This window comes from Andrena cerasifolii, chromosome 4 (assembly GCF_050908995.1).
Source record: "Andrena cerasifolii isolate SP2316 chromosome 4, iyAndCera1_principal, whole genome shotgun sequence".
NCBI lineage: Eukaryota > Metazoa > Arthropoda > Insecta > Hymenoptera > Andrenidae > Andrena > Andrena cerasifolii.
Genome location: NC_135121.1, coordinates 3,070,661 through 3,089,410, shown reverse-complemented (window position 1 = coordinate 3,089,410; position 18,750 = coordinate 3,070,661). Strand labels below are relative to the sequence as shown.

Here is an 18,750-nt window from a genome sequence, read left to right as displayed (position 1 = left end):
ATTATTGAATGAAAATTATGGTAAAAAGAAATCAAAAGGACGCCTCTCTACACTAAAGACTCACAAAAAAAAAAGAATTTTGCGAGAAATGAGTAATTCTGCGACAAGTTTTCGTGCAGTAGCGGCTTTATCAGGAATTGGAATAGCAAAATCCACCGTTCATAGATTAATTACGTCATCAGGCCAGTTAGAATGCAAGAAGATGAAAAAGCAGCCACCTGTAAATAAGGTAAATACGACAAACGGATGAAATGGGTCCGATTACACATGACATGGACGGCTGACTGGAAGAATATCATTTGGAGCGATGAGAAAAAATTTAATTTAGATGGGCCAGATGGTTGGAAATGTTACTGGCACGACATTCGAAAAGAGGTACTTATTTTTTCGAAACGCCAACAAGGTGGTGCAAGTATAATGGTGTGGGGTGCATTTTGCGCGACGGCTAAAGCACATTTAGCTTTTATTTCCGGATGAATGAAGGCTAGAGACTATCAAATTATGCTCGAGAACAATTTATTAACATTTTTAGATGACTTTAATGATAGAGTATCAATGCATTATCAACTGTGGTCCATAAGTAAACAAATATTGGTAATGACTAGGCCGCCATACTCTCCTGATTTAAACCCCATAGAGTATCTGTGGGGTATATTATCACGAAGAGTATACCAAAATGGCCGTCAATTTGCTAATGTTACCGACTTAAAATGTGCGGTTACCGATTGTTGGAACAAAATTACAGAAAAATACATGCAGAATCTGGTTAACCCAATGCCAAATAAAGTACATAAGGTTATTTCAAAACAAGGTGGTTTCATATGGTATTAGCCCCGTTACGCACTTGCGACCAGTCGCCGGCATCTTGGTCGCCGAGAGACCAGAAATTGGGCAACCAAACAAAGCGACCAGACCGAACAATTCGATACCTATCCGTTTCGTAGACAGCGCTGAACAGATTGGACGTCGAGGAAATTGTTGTAATTATGAAATACATTTTAAAAAAAGAAAAAGAAGAGGCGATATTGGGTGCATCCTACATTCGAAGAACGCTGCCAAAAAGGAATGTTTACTGGTTTTCTCATTCTCAAATAAATGCACCATTTCTTCTTATTGTTTTTTTAAATGTCACGATTGGAGTATTCATTATATGACAAGTCTCAAATTGCCTTTCGAGATTCAATTTACAAAATAAATTTCTGCGTATCGAAACTCATTTCGTTGCTTGCAGGTGTCTGGTCGCCAACAAAGTCGCTCGTTGTGTGAACGCGTGCATTGGAATCAAGGCACCTCGTTGGTCGATGCGACCACTTGGTCTCCTGTGCATCGTTCCCGTTTTCGTGGTTGCTGACGACTCACTGGTCGCCGCGAGTACGAACGTACGCCTTGCGGGTCGCCGGCATCTTGTCGCAAGTGCGTAACAGGGCTTAATAATGTAATACACAATAAAATTAATTAATGTTATAAAAGTTAGTTAAGTGGCCCTATCATTTTTGGACGTAGTTCTGTTTTGTTTTTAAATTTTATACCGGAAAAAGTTTTTTGTTTTGTGTTATTTATGCAAAAATACATATTAAATAAACATACGAATAACGTGATATTGTAATTTTTTTCTAACCTAATCCAAACTTTTAGAACTGCTACAGTATTTCCTCATTACGGGCTCGGTTTGGTGTACACGTTGTGGACTTTTCGCTATCCCCACCACTTCTGTCTCACTCTTGTCCGGCGAAGGCGAGAGCGAGATGGAACGAGAGCGAGTGAGAGGCATTGAAAGCGAGCGAGGATGGTACGAGACAGACGACGCGTTCATCATGTTTTGTCTCGCTCCGCCTTTCGGACGCCTGACACTCTGTCCTTTGCGAAGCGGTTTACGTGCTCACGGTAAGCGCTTGCGACCATCGCGCACGCTTGCCGCGTACGCAGTGTTTCATCTCGCTCCCCCCATCGGCTTGAAAGAAGCGAGAAACGAACACTCGGAATTAGGGCTCTGTTCACGATACGGGCTCAACGCCGGTCCCGGCCAGCAAGCAGCTACCGAGGAAATACTGTATTTTCTAAGGTGACTCTATCATTCTGCGACGCACCTTATGTTGCGACTGGCAATCGATCGGTGACAACACGCCGGCTGCACATAAAGTGATAGTATAAGCGACAATAACCTCATGCATTGGTTCTTCTGTGTACCAAGCTTGACATCGTATATCACTGATAGTTTTTGCTATTGAACCTCTGTACTCCATTCCAGTTTGAGTTAGCTTACATTTCATCAAATCAGTCCGTGATGCATTATGCACTGCAAACAAACATCTACATAAGTATAATTTTCATTGTCAAACTAATGTTAATGAATTTTCCCATAACACTTATTAACTATTAGTTAACTATTAACTGTTATTTTAAAAGTAAGCATTAATTATTCTCTAATTTCTCTTTCTATATTCTCAGAAGACTAAAGACTTGAAAACTGTTAATTTACAAAGCATATTCGAAGGTTGCTGCTAAGATGCGACCCCCCTCTGGCTTGTACCACACTACTATAAGCGTGCCCTACCTTCTGCCTTCCACTGAGAATTCATGTCACCGAAATTCAATTCCCGATGCAGATTCTACTTTTTTCATTAATTATTCTCTAATTTCTCTTTCTATATTCTCAGTAGAATAAAAACTTGAAAACTATTTATTTAAAATTAACTATTTATTTTTTATTCTGGCATCACTGCTATGAAGGCTGCCACGACGGACTAGCCGGGTTAGCGGCTGGTCTGTCATGGTCGCCTCTTTAGCGTCGCGCGATATCCGTGGCAACGAGGACGAGAGTGGAAGAACCGTAAGTGTACGCGTACTATTACTGCGCGGAAAGAAGTTTTGTCACCGATTGGTGCACACTCATAAACACAGGGTACATGTATTTTTGTTATTGGCGGAATCGGCCACATGTACTTACTACAATGTAACAGGAGGTTCAGGCGGAGCTAGCAACGGACTCCACCGCCCGCCAGGAGTCTTCTTTTCGCGCAGTAATAGTACACCACCTTGGGCAGCGCTGGGCTACAGGGTAGAACTCTTACTCATTAAAGAAAAGTTGTGGAACGTAATTAAAGAGGACGCGATCGCTCCGACAGATGCTGTATATGCTGCATGGTCGAACAGGAATGACCAAGCACGTGCTACAATTGGATTATTGGTGGAAGATAATCAATTGCAATATATAAGAACTGCTAGGACTGCACGTGAGGAACGGGATGCACTTCAAGGATACGACCAGAAAGTCACTTTAAGAAGTAAAGTATTTTTGTTAAAACGGGAATGCAGGATGGTGCTATAGGAAGGTGGGAATGTGGAAGATCATATTACTTTTCAAACTACATTAATCAAGTGTCAGCTCTCGTACAGGTTTTGCCTGATAATCTCGTAACATCACTTTTATTTGGAAGTTTACCAGATTCAGACGACACTTCAGTAACAGCATTAGAGAGTAGACAGGGCAGCGAAATCAGTACGCAATTCGTAAAAAGCAAATTAATAGACGAATATAAGAGGTGTAAGAGCTCAAAGGACGCAAAAGAAAATTTTGAAGAAGCTGCTATGAAGACTGCATTTAAGAGTAAAAGCGGTGCGCAATCGCAGAAAAGTTGTTTTTTTCTGTACAGAACCTGGACATTTTAAGAGTGAATTTGTAAAATATAAGGCTTGGAAGAGCAACCAAGAAAAAGTCAATAAAGTATCCAATGAAAAGTCTCCTCCAGGACGGTGTTACTACACAGTGCTGAGAGAAGCTTAGTTTAAGGCGAAGACAACAAAGGGAAAAGAAAATTTTTGGATTGTCGATTTCGGTGCAACGAGCACATGGCAACCTCAAAGAATTTCCAGGAAATAAGAGGTAGGTATATTTTAACAATCATTGATGATTTTTCCAGATATACCAAAGTATTCCTGATGAGTTATAAAAGCGAAGCAATACCATTTATTAAAGAATATGTGGAAATGATAAAAACGGAATTTAACAAAAAACCTAAAGTTATAAGGTCGAATCGAAGAAGGGAGTACATCAATGAAGATCTACAGTCATATCTAAGGAAGAAAGAAATTCGTACGATAGAACGTAAAAATAGATCGTTGCTGGGAATGTCGCTGCTGGATGCACATATGGAAAATAAGTATTGGGGCGAAGAGGTATGTACAGCAAATTATTTACAAAATAGGTTGCCCAAAGGCTGGGCAATTTTTTTCCGTCACAAATGCTAGGTAGGTACACCTGCCTACCGTTAATGTTTCAAAACGTCATAAAATTTACTTAAACTTTGTACGCAAAGAGAAGTAGGAAAATATGTGTAAATTTTCACCAATAATCTTTTATTTCGCATTTCCTTTACCTACCATTTCGATGTACCTTGCATTTGTAACGGAAAAGAATAGTCCAGCCTTTGGGCCTGCCACTCCTAGCGTAGACCTTTGGCAAGTATGTAGGTATCTGTTTCAACAGGCAATGCCCAAGGCGTGCCACCTGTGGCGTGAACAAGTCCACCCCGGTGCTTGCTATTTCAGCGAGTTTCCTTCCAGTGAAAATCAGTAAAATTGCAAGCGCAATATCTCGAAAACCAGTGGAAATAAGGTGTATACATTACAGACTATTGAATTTGTTTTGGCACGCACTATCAAGCGATCTCTAAAAAAAAATAGTTCCATTCGATAAACCAAACTTGACCATCGTATTTTATATAATAATAATCGAAAAAAAATCGTCTTCGCTAATATAATTGCACCCTCGAACCATGCAACTCCATATAAATACTTTTTTTTTATCTCCAATACGTTAGGAGATATGCAGCTGTTCAGTGTTACCGCGGACACACTGTACAACTATCTTTTACCAGTTATACTGATCCGTGGATACACTGTGTGTTGATTTAAGAACTACATATATAATAAACCGTATTTGTGTTTAAAGTTTGATATTAATTTCAACCCTAGAGAAGTAATTCTAACAGGTATTATAGATCATAAAAAGGTAAGAATCTATAAATGTTCATCCTGAGGTGAGAATGAATAAAATTATACAACAAAATGTTCCTTGAAAACAATGAGCAGTCAAACTATACGCTGACCAGGGGTTAAAGCGCAAGAAATGCGTCCGTTTGATACAAGGTTTTCCTAAAATGTTATATCCAGACGTGAAAAAATAAAACATTTATAATAAATATTGCCTTATCGTTTGCAATGTCAAGTGTAAATAAGAAATAATTATATTTTTGACATTTCGTAGTATATAATTGTACTGTAGTACAATACAACAGAGCTGAAGTTAAAAAAAAAATAAATATATTAGTAGTCTATAAGAAAAAAATTAAAAATAATAAAATTAATTGCAATTGGAACATATTTGTTGTTAGGTTAAATTCATTCGGTATAATTGTAGTACACGTTAATCTTCAATTCATTAAATACAAAAAATGTACGGATTATTCTAAGTTTTCGAAATGTAACCACATTTCCTAAAAACATAGAATCATTATAACGAACAAAACAAATTTGTACGTTAACACCTTTTTCTTAAGAACAATCGCCAAATAAACAATTTTATTAAAAATGCATTAAAAACTAAATTGAAATGCACTAAAAACTAAAAAATAATTATTTTTTTTACTACAATTACGATGGTGTTTTTTCACTTTAAGGGGTCAGTCCATTGTGAAGTCGTGAAAAATTATCATTTTTTAGGATTTATTTTTTAGTAAACGGAATGTCCAACGTAAATAATGTTTTGCCTACTTATTAATACACTTATTGGCAGTATTAAAAAATCTATTTTAAATTTTTAACATTTTTTTTTTAAATATATATCGCGCTGATGTGAGCGCCTTGAGAAAACGATGCAGTGCTGGTGCAGGTGATTCCATGAGAACGACGCATTTGAAACAAAAAATTAAAAGTGTGTTGTAATCATTATGAGTGTTGTTATCACCGGAACCAGAATTATTTTTACTCATCAAAAATTAACAAAATGGCGGAGGTTTGAAGTTTATATGTCGAAATACGGTGAATTTTTCAATCATTTTGCCTTGTAGAAAGTATGAAATGATTAATTAAAAAAGGTTTCCGTGGTCCCGGATATAGCCACTGATGTTCTGAATAACGTGTACAGATTTAAGACTGATTGGTCTAATAGTTTTTTTGCAATCACCCGCACCATTTGAAAAAAATGTTGTTTTGAGATAATACCGCTTTAAGTTTTAAAACAAATTAAAAAATTCTTTTAATTTTTTTTTGTATAATATAAGAGTAGCTTAATAAATACCAAAAATATTTATTGCATTATATGTTGTATCATAATGTTTTTCGCGGAATTTTTGCACGAGAAAATCAGGATTTCCACTGTAAATAGCCGCCATTTTGTTTTAAATAATTTTTAATAATTCCCTCCGTTAATCGTAAGATACATTAATATGCTAACGAAAGCTTTTCTGTTTTTTTTTTATTTTAGACAATCTGGTCCCGAATGGCAGTGCTCACCGCAAAACCAAATTTTTAAAAATGCTTCTTGTAATGTCGGTTGTTACTTATTCTAAACTTAAATATTTTTCTACGAAAAAATTACCAAATGTTCTTTAAATATTGCTCTTTTAAGCACAAAAAAATTTGTAAGAATATATACTTCCGCTTCTTCAAAAAAAATTCACAAATGTTCGCCTCTTTTCGGCCGGCCGACTAGATATAACCGCTTAAACTCTATAGTGCTAAAGTCACTAAAAAAGAATTCTTTTCTTGTACTACAATTTCGATGGTGATATACTACGAACGCCTGCAAAGTTTTAGTTTTACTATACGCACATACGCGACGAATCATTCTCGATAAATTGTGTATTTTCAATAATCGCGATGCGACTAGCGACCCGAATGCAGCGGCTTTTTGTCGTTTTCGTAAAGAACGTGGGTGGCAGGTTTCAAGTCATTTGGATTTGTGGTTATGGGTTATATTTATTGATGATTGGGTAATTTTTTTACCCTCTCGGGGTTAATTTTTTTTTAAAATATTGTATTGTCCTCCACACTACGTACGCCTGCAAAATTTCAAGTCTATTGGATAGTTGGAAGTGGGTTAAAACTGAGTTTCTAGATTTGAATCATACAAACATACATACAAGGAACAAACAAACAGAGGATAGAAGCTGAACAAAATCGTTTAAAAATTAACATTATCCATTTGTACCTACCTTTCTGAGCCGTAGTCAATGCTATCAAATACATTATATTTACAATGATAAACATCGACGATAAAGTAGTACAATTGTACCATTTATTGTACATTGCTACCACTGAACACATTTCCATACACAGGCACAGTTTTAAATATTCCTGTAATATCATATAAAATATGATTCGGACTGAACCTCGGTGTAAATGCTAAAAACATTTAACATTTGTGATTGCAGTTATTATGGCGTACTTTAAACAACTGAGTATCGTACATATGTACATACTTATTAATGGCTGCGTTCAGCCGAAAAAACCGGTGAGTTATCTCACTAGATTTTACTCGCGTCGACCAATTGGGTGCGTTCAGCAGACACAACCGGTGAGTTATCTCACTAGATTTTACTCGCGTCGACCAATTGGGTGCGTTCAGCAGACACAACCGGTGAGCAATCGGTGATCAACCGGTGAGTGATCTCCCTAGATTACTCTGAACGCAACCGCTCACTTACCACTGTTGTGTAACCGTCAGTTCACCATGAACCAAAGGAGCGCGAAGCTTGAATCGAATGCTGTATTCTGTTGCGAGTTGCGATTCTCGCTCTAGCGGCGTTCAACACAAACTTTAGAAGCGCGAAGTTCGAAACGGTTCATACGAGTGTAATAGGAAAGGGAAACAAAGCGAAGTTCGCACAAGCCCGAGGGGTTTGAAAATAGTTAGAGATTCTTTTAATGAGAAAACTTCAAGATTATAAATTAATCAATAACCGCTTGGAAACGGGTGTTTGAATAAATGAACTGCACTTTGATCCCTTCTCCTAGATGTAATTCCAGAGCAATGTTGTTAAACGCTTGATTCTAAAAATCAATAACTGTGAAGGAAATAGATTCACCAATGAGAATTTAGTTAGTAAATATTTTATTGGCTCTTAGATTTTAAGGACATCTTGTAAAGAACAAAAGATGTAAAAGCGTTTGCGTTTGAAAGGTCACTTGAACCCCGAGAGCGAAAGTGAACGGACGTGCAATTATAAACCTAGCGAAATTCTTATTTGTATTGTTTAAATTCGTTGAGTTAATTAAATTTATTAATTGTTTGTGTTCAAATAGTTTCCTTACATTATTATTTTATCTCTAAAAAATCCGCGGCCAGGGAGCAGAACGCCTTAGCGTTCCACGGACGTTGTCCCGCGCCTGAATTCCCCACCAGAAGGCTACTAGTCCCCTAAGGCCACGCAACAATTCCCGTTACCTTGCCATGATGTGAACGTAGCTTCTCATTCGGGGGGAAATTGGAATGGAAGGAAGGGGGGAACTGCATGAAGTTGTTGGTTTTCTTATTCTTTTAGGGCGATATTCTCAGTCGCTGCTTATTCTTAAGCAAATGCTTAAGCATGCGGCATCGTCTACTAACCTATTAGCTAGTAAAGGATGCCGAATGCTTAAGCATTTGCTTAAGAATAAGTAGCGACTGAGAATACCGCCCTACGTGTCCGAAGGAGGTGAGAGCGTACGGTAGAAAGCCTTGTTGCATGAAATTTAAATGCTAATGGTAATTTAGCGAAAATGAACGAAGAGATCCAATATATTTTTAACGCACAATGGCTATAATAAAATTAATAATATTAATAAAATTAATTTAGTATGTTTATTGGTGAATTGAAATGTTGTTAATGGGAAACTAATAAAATTAATTACTAGTGTGGCAAATACTGCGGATTTTAAAGTATCCCGAATGTCTTTCACAAAAGATTGAAAAGTATCAAGGGAGATGTGTTTTCAGCGTACTTCCTTCACTAATGTGACTTGCTCTACACTACAAGCAACTCGCCATAATTTTCTTAATTCTGATTAAACAAGATGCTCTGTCTATCTATCTATCTAATCTTCTCCGGACAACCTCCAAGCCAGCCTGTGCATCCCCTTCATTTCTATAATATAAGCTTTACATAAAAACTCTAAATTGCTGGTATACAAATATCTGTCAATTTAAATACAATGCAATTTGTTACTACAATATATTATTTTGTACATGCATGGTACGAATTTCCAGAAACTTATGCGCAAGAAGATGCTTCTCTGTCGAACCTTCTCCGGACAACTTCCAAGTCTGCGACTCTACATAAGAAATCTATTAAAAAAAATTGGCGACTCACCTTGTTAATTGAGACAATAATTCAGTCTCATATGTATTGTAAAAACTCGTGACATTTCAAATTTGGACAACTTACCTCATTGGACACTTCGCAGGTTATATCCCATTTAAAAAATTGTACTAAATTAATACCAGTAAACGCTACAAAATGTGTGAAATCCCCACAAAATTACCTTCTTACAAAAAGGTACAGAAAAGAGCGCCAAGTATACAGGGTGTCCCAAAAATGCTGCGGTTCCTTGAAGGGGGTGACTCAGGGAGTTATTGCAAACAACTTTTCCCTTTGCGAAAATGTTCTCCGAGTTTTCGTTAACGAGATATTAACAAAAAGCACCGACCAATCAGAGCACGAGCCTTCCGCTGGAGCTCTCGCGCTAGCGTGGCCGCGTGCCGGGCCGCGCTGCGAGTACGAACAAGCAAGGCCTCATGCATCGAAGGAAATTGCGTAGAATGGCAAATGAAAAAGACGTAACAAATAAATCGAACCTTTTACCATGGTTTGTTTGCCATTTAAAGTGAATAACAAATAAAGGATAAATGGATGAAAATCATGTGTAACGTAAAAAGACAGTTGTTTTTCTTTTAGAAGAATCGAGAATAATAATTATTTGTAGTGAGCGGATAAGGAACAGGTAAATTTCTTTTTTTTTAATAAAAAAGCGTCTGGAAGCTAATTCACCTTCCTCCTCTACGCATAGGCACATTGAGTGATCATGTCTCTACAGCAATGCTAGCGAAATGGGTACTTCCCCGCAGCTATTTTGGCCTTATTATCTTATCTTAGGTGTTTTAACATGATTAAGCGAATAATTTTTTTTTCGAACCCATTTGTCGTTTTACTTAATGTACCAAGCTGTTTTTCTAAAAGATAAAAGAATTATTATGAATTAATAATTATCTAAATGATCCTTTTTTTAAGAGTTCAGACAGTCAGACGTCACGTTTTACTTTTACACTTGACGCCAGTAGATGTCGCCATTCACGTTTTACTTTGTGGGATTTTGTGTTTGAATATGGTATGCCTGTTTGCGCGCGTTTTTGTAATTTATCGAATGAATGAAATGTGTTATTAATGTTTTATAATTAATAGTTCTTCTGTCTTAAATATTTATTAGTTGCTAAGGTTTTGTTACATTCTCTGTACAATCCATAATATATTGTGTTCTCTGACCTAAAGGACGCGTTCCAGAATACTTCCTTTAATCGCATACTCTTTCTAATCCGATGTCCCTAGAGTTCGGAGGGATTCAGCTGCACTGATGGAGGAGGAAACACTTTCAGGAGCGGTGGTAATGCGTGCGTGACTGACGCAGGCATCATTACTGTGAACATAGCTTTTCATTCGAAGGGAAATTTAAACTGAAGAAAGGGGGAAACTTCGTGAAGTTGTTGGTTTTTCTTATTTTTTTGTAATGAAATTATGCAATTAGAAATATTCATGGCTGGATAATTAAACACCCGCTATCATTGTAATTTTTATTAATCATCACCGAAAATATGTAAACGCTCGTTGGAAAACGAATGTTATTTACTTATGTTAACAACCGAAATTGAAGATTATTCATTCAATAGCTGGATGTAAAACTGCACAGACGTGCTCTCGTGATTCGAAGAGACTCTTGATTGTATTTAAAGTTCGAATTATTAAGTTTAATTAAAGTTAGCAGTTCAAGTTCCCAGTTAACTGTTGTTGTTGTTTTCTTAAATATTTTCTAATAAACACTAGTCGACTACTAACAAAGTGTGTTAGCACTTCACGGGCAGCAACCCTGTTCCATACAAAATTCACCGAGCGGCCACGCAATAAGAATAACCTACAAATATTCAAATTGGTTATGTTTCGCACTCGAACAGAAGGAACTGTGAATCAAATTAAACACTATATTTTCCAAATTATGACATCAGTAATATGTATTTATATAACAAACACTCGTTTAACATTCATAGCAGAGGACTCCAATTCTTAACTCATCGACTATTCCGGGTATGTGAATTCTTGGCAGACATACGCAAATACTTTATCCATATAAAGATTTGAAATACAATCATTTTCACTCGAACAAAATGATATGTTAAACGATTTATTCTGAGTTAATTGCATATTCAAAAAAAAATATTTCTACTTTTGCATAAGGATGATGGCACGCCAAATAGGTTTGAAAGACGTCTTCATCAGGTCTGGGTTAGGCTCACAAGGGGTAGGCAATCGAACAGATAGGGTGAGTTCGGCGGTCAACGGGACCGTCATTGCACTCTGCCCCTGCCTCGGGGTGTTCGCCGGGCCTAGGCCCGGTCGCCGCTTGCGGCCCTCCCAGGTGCGGCAGCGGAAGAACGGTCTCGGGGATCATTTGACCAGGTGCCGTCTCCCCGCCCGGCCACTGTTCGGGTTACTGTTCGATCGCGGGGGTCGCGGGGGGAGGTGAAGAATGGGGACATTCCGCAGCAAATTGCTATCCCGATTCAGTATGTGTAAAATGTGCTGACAAACACCTAACAAGAGAGTGCATAAAACCACAAACAGAGCTGGCAAAGTGTGCTAACTGCAGAGAAGATCACCCAGCAAATTTGCTGTGCATATAAAAGCAGACTAGAATGGATTGAGAACCGCAAATCAACCCAGCAGATCAAGACTCCTTACAGGACCAAGACAGAAAACCTGAACTTGAACATTGGATCTAAACAACAGTTTCCGGAACTGAAACCAACAAAACCTGTCGAAAGCTGGAACATGACCAGAGGACATGTGGAAAATGTATGGACTGAGAGGATGAGCACAGTACAACAACCTAACAATGCAAGGAGGGAAGACGCAACTGGAGAAATTACAAAACTAATCAACTTGACAGAAGAGATTAAGAAGTTAAGTAAAAGCATAGATCTAACAGGTATGCTATGCGCTGTAAAGGAACTTAATGTAAAATTAGTTAATTGCCATTAAAAAATAGAGAAGTTTGAAGCGTTTGTCCAATTTTGTCAAGAGATAGAATGAATAAGACACTTAGAATATGCACATGGAATGCCAATGGCGTTAGGAATAAACTAGGAGAATTGATAATACAATATCCTGAAAGTTTCAGAAAGATCTATCAAATACTTTCTTTAAAAAAAATTCCCGAAAAATGCCTCGATTTTCATTTAGTTACACCAGGCTCCCCCCTTAAACTAAGAAATTATACAACGCTCAAAAAGTATAGACATAATGCAGCAGGGGGGGGGGTGTACCAACAAATAATATGACACCAACAACCATAGATATAGCTATTAATAAGAATGTACATGACATCTCGCAATTAGAAGTTAAGAATGACTTAAACTCAGATCATAGGCCAGTGCTTCTTCAAATGGGTGATAATACAATGGAAATATCTGAAAAAAGAGTACCCTGATAGCCAGATCTGGGCAGCAGAATCTGACGTCAGAACTGCAGCAGTCTGTGTCCGCATTTGGCTGCGTTCTGATGTGCAGAGCCTGAGGTGCAGTGCCTGATGTCAGATGGACAGCAGATCGACAGCAGATTTCGCCGTCTGCTAGGCACAGCAACAGCGCCATCTGTAGGCAATTGCTAGGTAATTCTGGATCTCAGATGGCGCTGTTGCTGTGCCTAGCAGACGGCGAAATCTGCTGTCGATCTGCTGTCGATCTGCTGTCCATCTGACATCAGGCACTGCACCTCAGGCTCTGCATATCAGAACGCAGCCAAATGCGGACACAGACTGCTGCAGTTCTGACGTCAGATTCTGCTGCCCAGATCTGGCTATCAGGGTATACAATTATAAAGACATAGATTGGAAAGTTTTTCGGGAAGAGTTGGATAGAGCTATTGAAATCAACAGCAGGATGTCTATAAAACCAGAGCTGGAAGCTGCAGTTGAAAACCTGACATCTGGAATTAACTCGACTACGGACAAAATATTTAAAAAAGAAAAAATTAGGGTAATCAAAGACAGTCTTCCAGATGATATAGTTCAACTAATTAAAGAAAGAAATAGAATCCGTAGAATTTGGGCAGAGAACAAGACTACTACACCTTAAATTAGAATTCACAAAACAAACGCGTACAATTAGGAACAGAATAACCGAATGCAGGAATAAAAAATGGGAAAACAGGTTAAATAGTTTAAATCCAAAGGATAATTCTTTGTGGAGAATGACCAAAGCGTTAAAAAAGAGATATCGACCAATTCCTACATTATCTGATAACTCCTCCTCAGCAATAACAGATAAGCACAAAGCTGAAATGATAGCAACACAATTTGAAAGGCACACACAATAGACTTACATAACACTTATGAGCAACAACAAATTATAGAAGTAGTGCAGAATTACCTTTGGGAAAACGAGTCTGAGAGAGAAGAGTGGAAAAATCATATTACCTCTCCCAAAGAACTAGCAACCATAATCAAATATTTGCCACCATTAAAAGCACCAGGAAAATATAATATACAAAATATAATTCTTAAAAATTTTAGTAAGAAAGCAATAGTGCAATTTGCATACATTATAAACGCCACATTAACCAGATCCCTTTGGTCGGGACATTTATTTAGACAATGTTCGTTCCCATCCGCATCTCCAAGAGGGGTGCGGAACCATAAATTGTAATAGACCATGAGAAGGCCTTGACTCACGCTCTCGTCCTCGGAGCGCCGAGTCTGACACATCCTAGACCGTGAAGATTGGGCCCTTGAAGGAAACCATGATTTCGACCGTTCAACGGTTCCCACGAGCTAGTGGGCCGCCCGTGACGTCAGGGACCGAGGGTTTTTTCCCAGGCAGTGCCGAGTCGACGTCAGCAACCGGGGGAGGCCAATGCCCACGCATCCCACCCCAGGAAGGCACGCTAAGAGTAATGGAAGGGTGTCACCAAGCCACGAAACACTGATTAGGCAAGGCCCATTTTTTCCCGACCAAGGAGGGCTGAGTGACTTGGAGGAAACTGGGCGACGGGCAAATCGTCAGAACTAGGAAAACCTCGAACATAGACAGACTCTTTTCGTGCGAATGAGGATATTCGGATCGAATCACGTTATTAACCTTGTTTTAAGTTAAGTTGTGAAAATAAACATTTGGAAAATAATCAAGCGTTGTCCCTAGTAAGGGTGGTCCTTCGTAGTCGGCAACTCAGTTGCGAAGTGAACAAACCCTGAACGAGTTTATCTCATCCTTGGGGATTTAACAATAGGTGTATTAATTATTCAGCGGCATTACTGCGATGTCCTATTCGAAGTTTCCGGTGATCCCCCATCGCGCGATGGATGCCGCGGGGTTTTAGTGGGTAAAAATCCTACACTACCCTGGCGCCCTCGGGGGATTCCCCTCTGGAGGTGTCAGGGTGTCTTTCGAAGATTTTCCCACGTTAACAAAAAAAACTTTAATTATATTTATACATTTAAAAGAATTAATAACGAACGTTACTATCGTTACCTTTTTTCTCACTGTTCATACAGTGTGGAAAAAATAAAGTATGAAAAAATATATAGTCAAAGGCGGAATCGAACTCACGACCGCAACAACACCACGCCAACAGTCATACCGAACGCTTCACGGCATATCTTTAAGTAGAGATTATGGCTTTTGTGTTTTACATGAGCACTATGAAATATTTAATAATTTACATGTAAATATCTCTATTATTAAGGCCCGTTGGCAGAAACGCTCGGACACGTATTTACTTATTTTCGACATAGATCCATCGTGCGAAGGCTCATCAAAATCGATGTCTATCACTTGGTGTCCTCCCCTTGTCAATGCAGCTCTTTAAAAGACGTCCTTAAAGCGTCTTCAAAATCCTTACAATTTCTCTATGTTATAAGGACATATTCTATTACACATATTATACTTTTTTTTATCATTAAATTACGGGTGTTTATTAGGGTAGACATTATTTTTCGACCATCAAATTTTTTACACGCAGCCCCTTAAGATTTTTCCATTTTTTGGAATAGAAGTAACTGCGTGCTAAACGTAGAGAGTTGTTTCTGAAAATTTAAATGAAATATTTTATATTTTCAAGACTACGTAACCCGTAGCAGCACTGAAATGTGACATACAACGTTCAACACTGAATAGACGTTGAAAGACCCTTGGCCTTGAAAATCCAGTCACAGCTGCCCAGAGATGTTACCATCATTAATGGGTAAAAAAACAAGTTGATCGATTACCTATGTATGATAATAACTTTCGCGTTATAAGTCGCGTCGCATTACGCAATACGCGAGGCGTATTTAAAATTAATCAGGCTAATGGGCCAAAGCATTTCGCCAGGGTCGCGGTTTATTACTGTATTGTCACGCGAGTCGGTTGTAGAGAACGATTTCCTACAGTTTTGGGTAGGGGAGAGCGGGGGCAAACGTAACGGCGTTTTACCATAAAAGTTTCCAAAACGTTTACTTTACATAACTATGTGCGTGTTTAGTGTGTCTTTTGCTTCACGGAGTTACGCTGAGCAATACGACGATTCGTATACCGTGGGCAAGCTGATTTCGTTATTTCGATCATTCAGGTAAGTGTCTCCTCTGTTGTTTTTTTTTTTGTTGATAATATTCATAGTAAAGCTGTAGACATTGATCCAATTATTTGTTAGAGCGTTCTTAGATAATGTCTTCATAAGTTTGATTTCAATAAGTTATTTGATTTCAATAAGTCTTGTATAGTTTGTACGTTATAACAGTTCTACACCCCCTGGCAATAAGTTTGGAACCAAACGCAAAAATACGAAATTAACGAGAAACACCAATATTTTTTATGTATAATATGCAACGGTATATACAGGGTGTCCCACTAAGGAGTGGACAGCGCGATATCTCTTAAAGTATTGTCGATAAAAATATAAAAAAAATAGGGAATTGCATGGTTCGAGGGGGCCCATTTATTAGCGCGAACGAATTTTGTTTTCGATTATTATTTTAAAAGATACGATGGTCAAGTTCGGTTTTTCAAATGGAACTATTTTTTTTGAAGACCTGAGTTGATAGTGCGTTCCAAGACAAATTCAATAAGCTTTAATGTATACGCTTTATTTCCACTGGTTTTTAAGATATTGCGCTTGCAAATTTACTGATTTTCACTGCAAGAAACCCCTCTGGAATGGGAAAAACCGGGGGCGGTCTTACTGGCGCCACGGGTGGCACTGCCTGTTGAAATGGATACTTACCTGCCAAAGGTCTACGCCAGAAATGGCAGGCCCAAAGGCTGGACAATTCTTTTCCGTCAGAAATGCTACTTAGGTAGGTACATCTGCGGTATCGAGAAGCGCATCGTTACTTTTATTTCGCACTTGCTTCTACGCTCGGATGGCCGGTTCTTTTGTGAGGGATGCAAATCCGATTGGTTCTGATACAATCTGCTCCCTATGGTTGAAATTTAGTCTAGCAACTTTCACTCCTCCTAACTTAACCAATCCAACTTGCATCCCTCCCAAAAGAACCGGCTATCCGAGCGTACAAGCAAGTGCGAAATAAAAGTAACGATGCGCTTCTCGATACCGCAGATGTACCTACCTAAGTAGCATTTCTGACGGAAAAGAATTGTCTAGCCTTTGGGCCTGCCATTTCTGGCCTAGACCTTTGGCAGGTAAGTATCCATTTCAACAGGCAGTGCCACCCGTGGCGCTAGTAAGACCGCCCCCGGTTTTTGCCATTCCAGAGGGGTTTCTTGCAGTGAAAATCAGTAAATTTGCAAGCGCAATATCTTAAAAACCAGTGGAAATAAAGTGTATACATTAAAGCTTATTGAATTTGTCTTGGAACGCACTATCAACTCAGGTCTTCAAAAAAAATAGTTCCATTTGAAAAACCGAACTTGACCATCGTATTTTTTAAAATAATAATCGAAAACAAAATTCGTTCGCGCTAATAAATGGGCCCCCTCGAACCATGCAATTCCCTATTTTTTTTATATTTTTATCGACAATACTTTAAGAGATATCGCGCTGTCCACTCCTTAGTGGGACACCCTGTATATGAAACGCGTGGTAATGTTAAATTGGTTTATTTTAAAGTAAAAGCACCAAAAATAATTAAGAATTTTGTTTATTATATAATACAAAGTATGGAAGAAACAAAATGTGTCTGGGAAATAAGTATGGAACGGACCGATGTTCTGGAAAAAAGTATGTAACATTATGAACTTGCAAGGAAATTAACAATAATTGATTTAATATTTATATTACCTAGTATTTTGTGACGTTCCCACGTGCACGTATCACAGCTTGTATACGTTTTGGCATCGATGTAATGAAGTTTTCACACTGCGATGGCAAAATTTGTTTCCATAACAGCTTAATGGCTTCCAAAAGTTCATTTTTATTTTTTGTTTTATTTTGTCGCGTATAAATTGTTTCCAAAGTGCCAACAAATTTTCGATTGGACTTAAATCTGAGGAGGTATTGCTGTGAAGAGGGCTCTTCAAGAGAGCAGCCGTTTGTGAGGGATGCAAATCCGATTGGTTCTGATACAATCTGCTCCCTATGGTTGAAATTTAGTCTAGCAACTTTCACTCCTCCTAACCTAACCAATCCAACTTACATCCCTCCCAAAAGAACCGGCCATTCGAGCGTAGATGCAAGTGCGAAATAAAAGTAACGATGCGCTTCTCGATACCGCAGATGTACCTACCTAAGTAGCATTTCTGACGGAAAAGAATTGTCCAGCCTTTGGGCCTGCCATTTCTGGCGTAGACCTTTGGCAGGTAAGTATCCATTTCAACAGGCAGTGCCACCCGTGGCGCCAGTAAGACCGACCCCGGTCCTTGCTATTCCAGAGGGTTTTCTTCCAGTGAAAATCAGTAATTTTGCAAGCGCAATATCTTAAAAACCAGTGGAAATAAAGTGTATACATTAAAGCTTATTGAATTTGTCTTGGAACGCACTATCAACTCAGGTCTTCAAAAAAAATAGTTCCATTTGAAAAACCGAACTTGACCATCGTATCTTTTAAAATAATAATCGAAAACAAAATTCGTTCGCGCTAATAAATGGGCCCCCTCGAACCATGCAATTCCCTATTTTTTTTATATTTTTATCGACAATACTTTAAGAGATATCGCGCTGTCCACTCCTTAGTGGGACACCCTGTATATGAAGTATGACAGTATGATAACAAAAATAAAAAAATAGGGAACTATTAAAGCGGAATGAATGCTGCGGTATTAAAGCTTTCATAGTGTGAGTACTGACCTTGTCTGTCTGATAGTATGTGTGATGGAATGTTCGGAAATGGTGGCTAGAAGTTATTTCACGGTCATAGTAGATTTCTAATGGAAGTACAGCAATCTTAGGCCAACTATGGTGCACGTCTCCAAATCTATGTTTTTTTGTAGATATATTCCAATTTTCATCACGGTGGGGCACCTCAAACCGTTAAGAGAAACAAAAAATACTTTTAGGAGTACTTAATAATCCC

General features: G+C 38.3%; 2 protein-coding genes and 1 long non-coding RNA gene across 4 annotated transcripts in view; 2 read left to right on the top strand and 1 right to left on the bottom strand.

The window, feature by feature from the left end:
- LOC143368026 (plasminogen) overlaps positions 1-2,282 on the bottom strand; it is a 95,305-nt gene extending 93,023 nt beyond the window's left edge. For both annotated transcript variants that reach the window (XM_076810359.1, XM_076810360.1), the window contains exon 1: positions 2,163-2,282. In XM_076810359.1, the coding sequence (XP_076666474.1) occupies positions 2,163-2,270 (108 nt within the window). In that variant the 5' untranslated portion in view covers positions 2,271-2,282. The remainder of the gene's footprint in view (positions 1-2,162) is intronic.
- LOC143368046 (putative cytochrome P450 6a14) overlaps positions 1-18,750 on the top strand; it is a 63,906-nt gene that overhangs the window by 42,826 nt on the left and 2,330 nt on the right. The window lies entirely within an intron of this gene.
- LOC143368085 (uncharacterized) lies at positions 130-1,598 on the top strand. The gene is made up of 2 exons (XR_013085138.1): positions 130-824; positions 1,425-1,598. It is a non-coding gene; the product is annotated as an uncharacterized LOC143368085 (long non-coding RNA).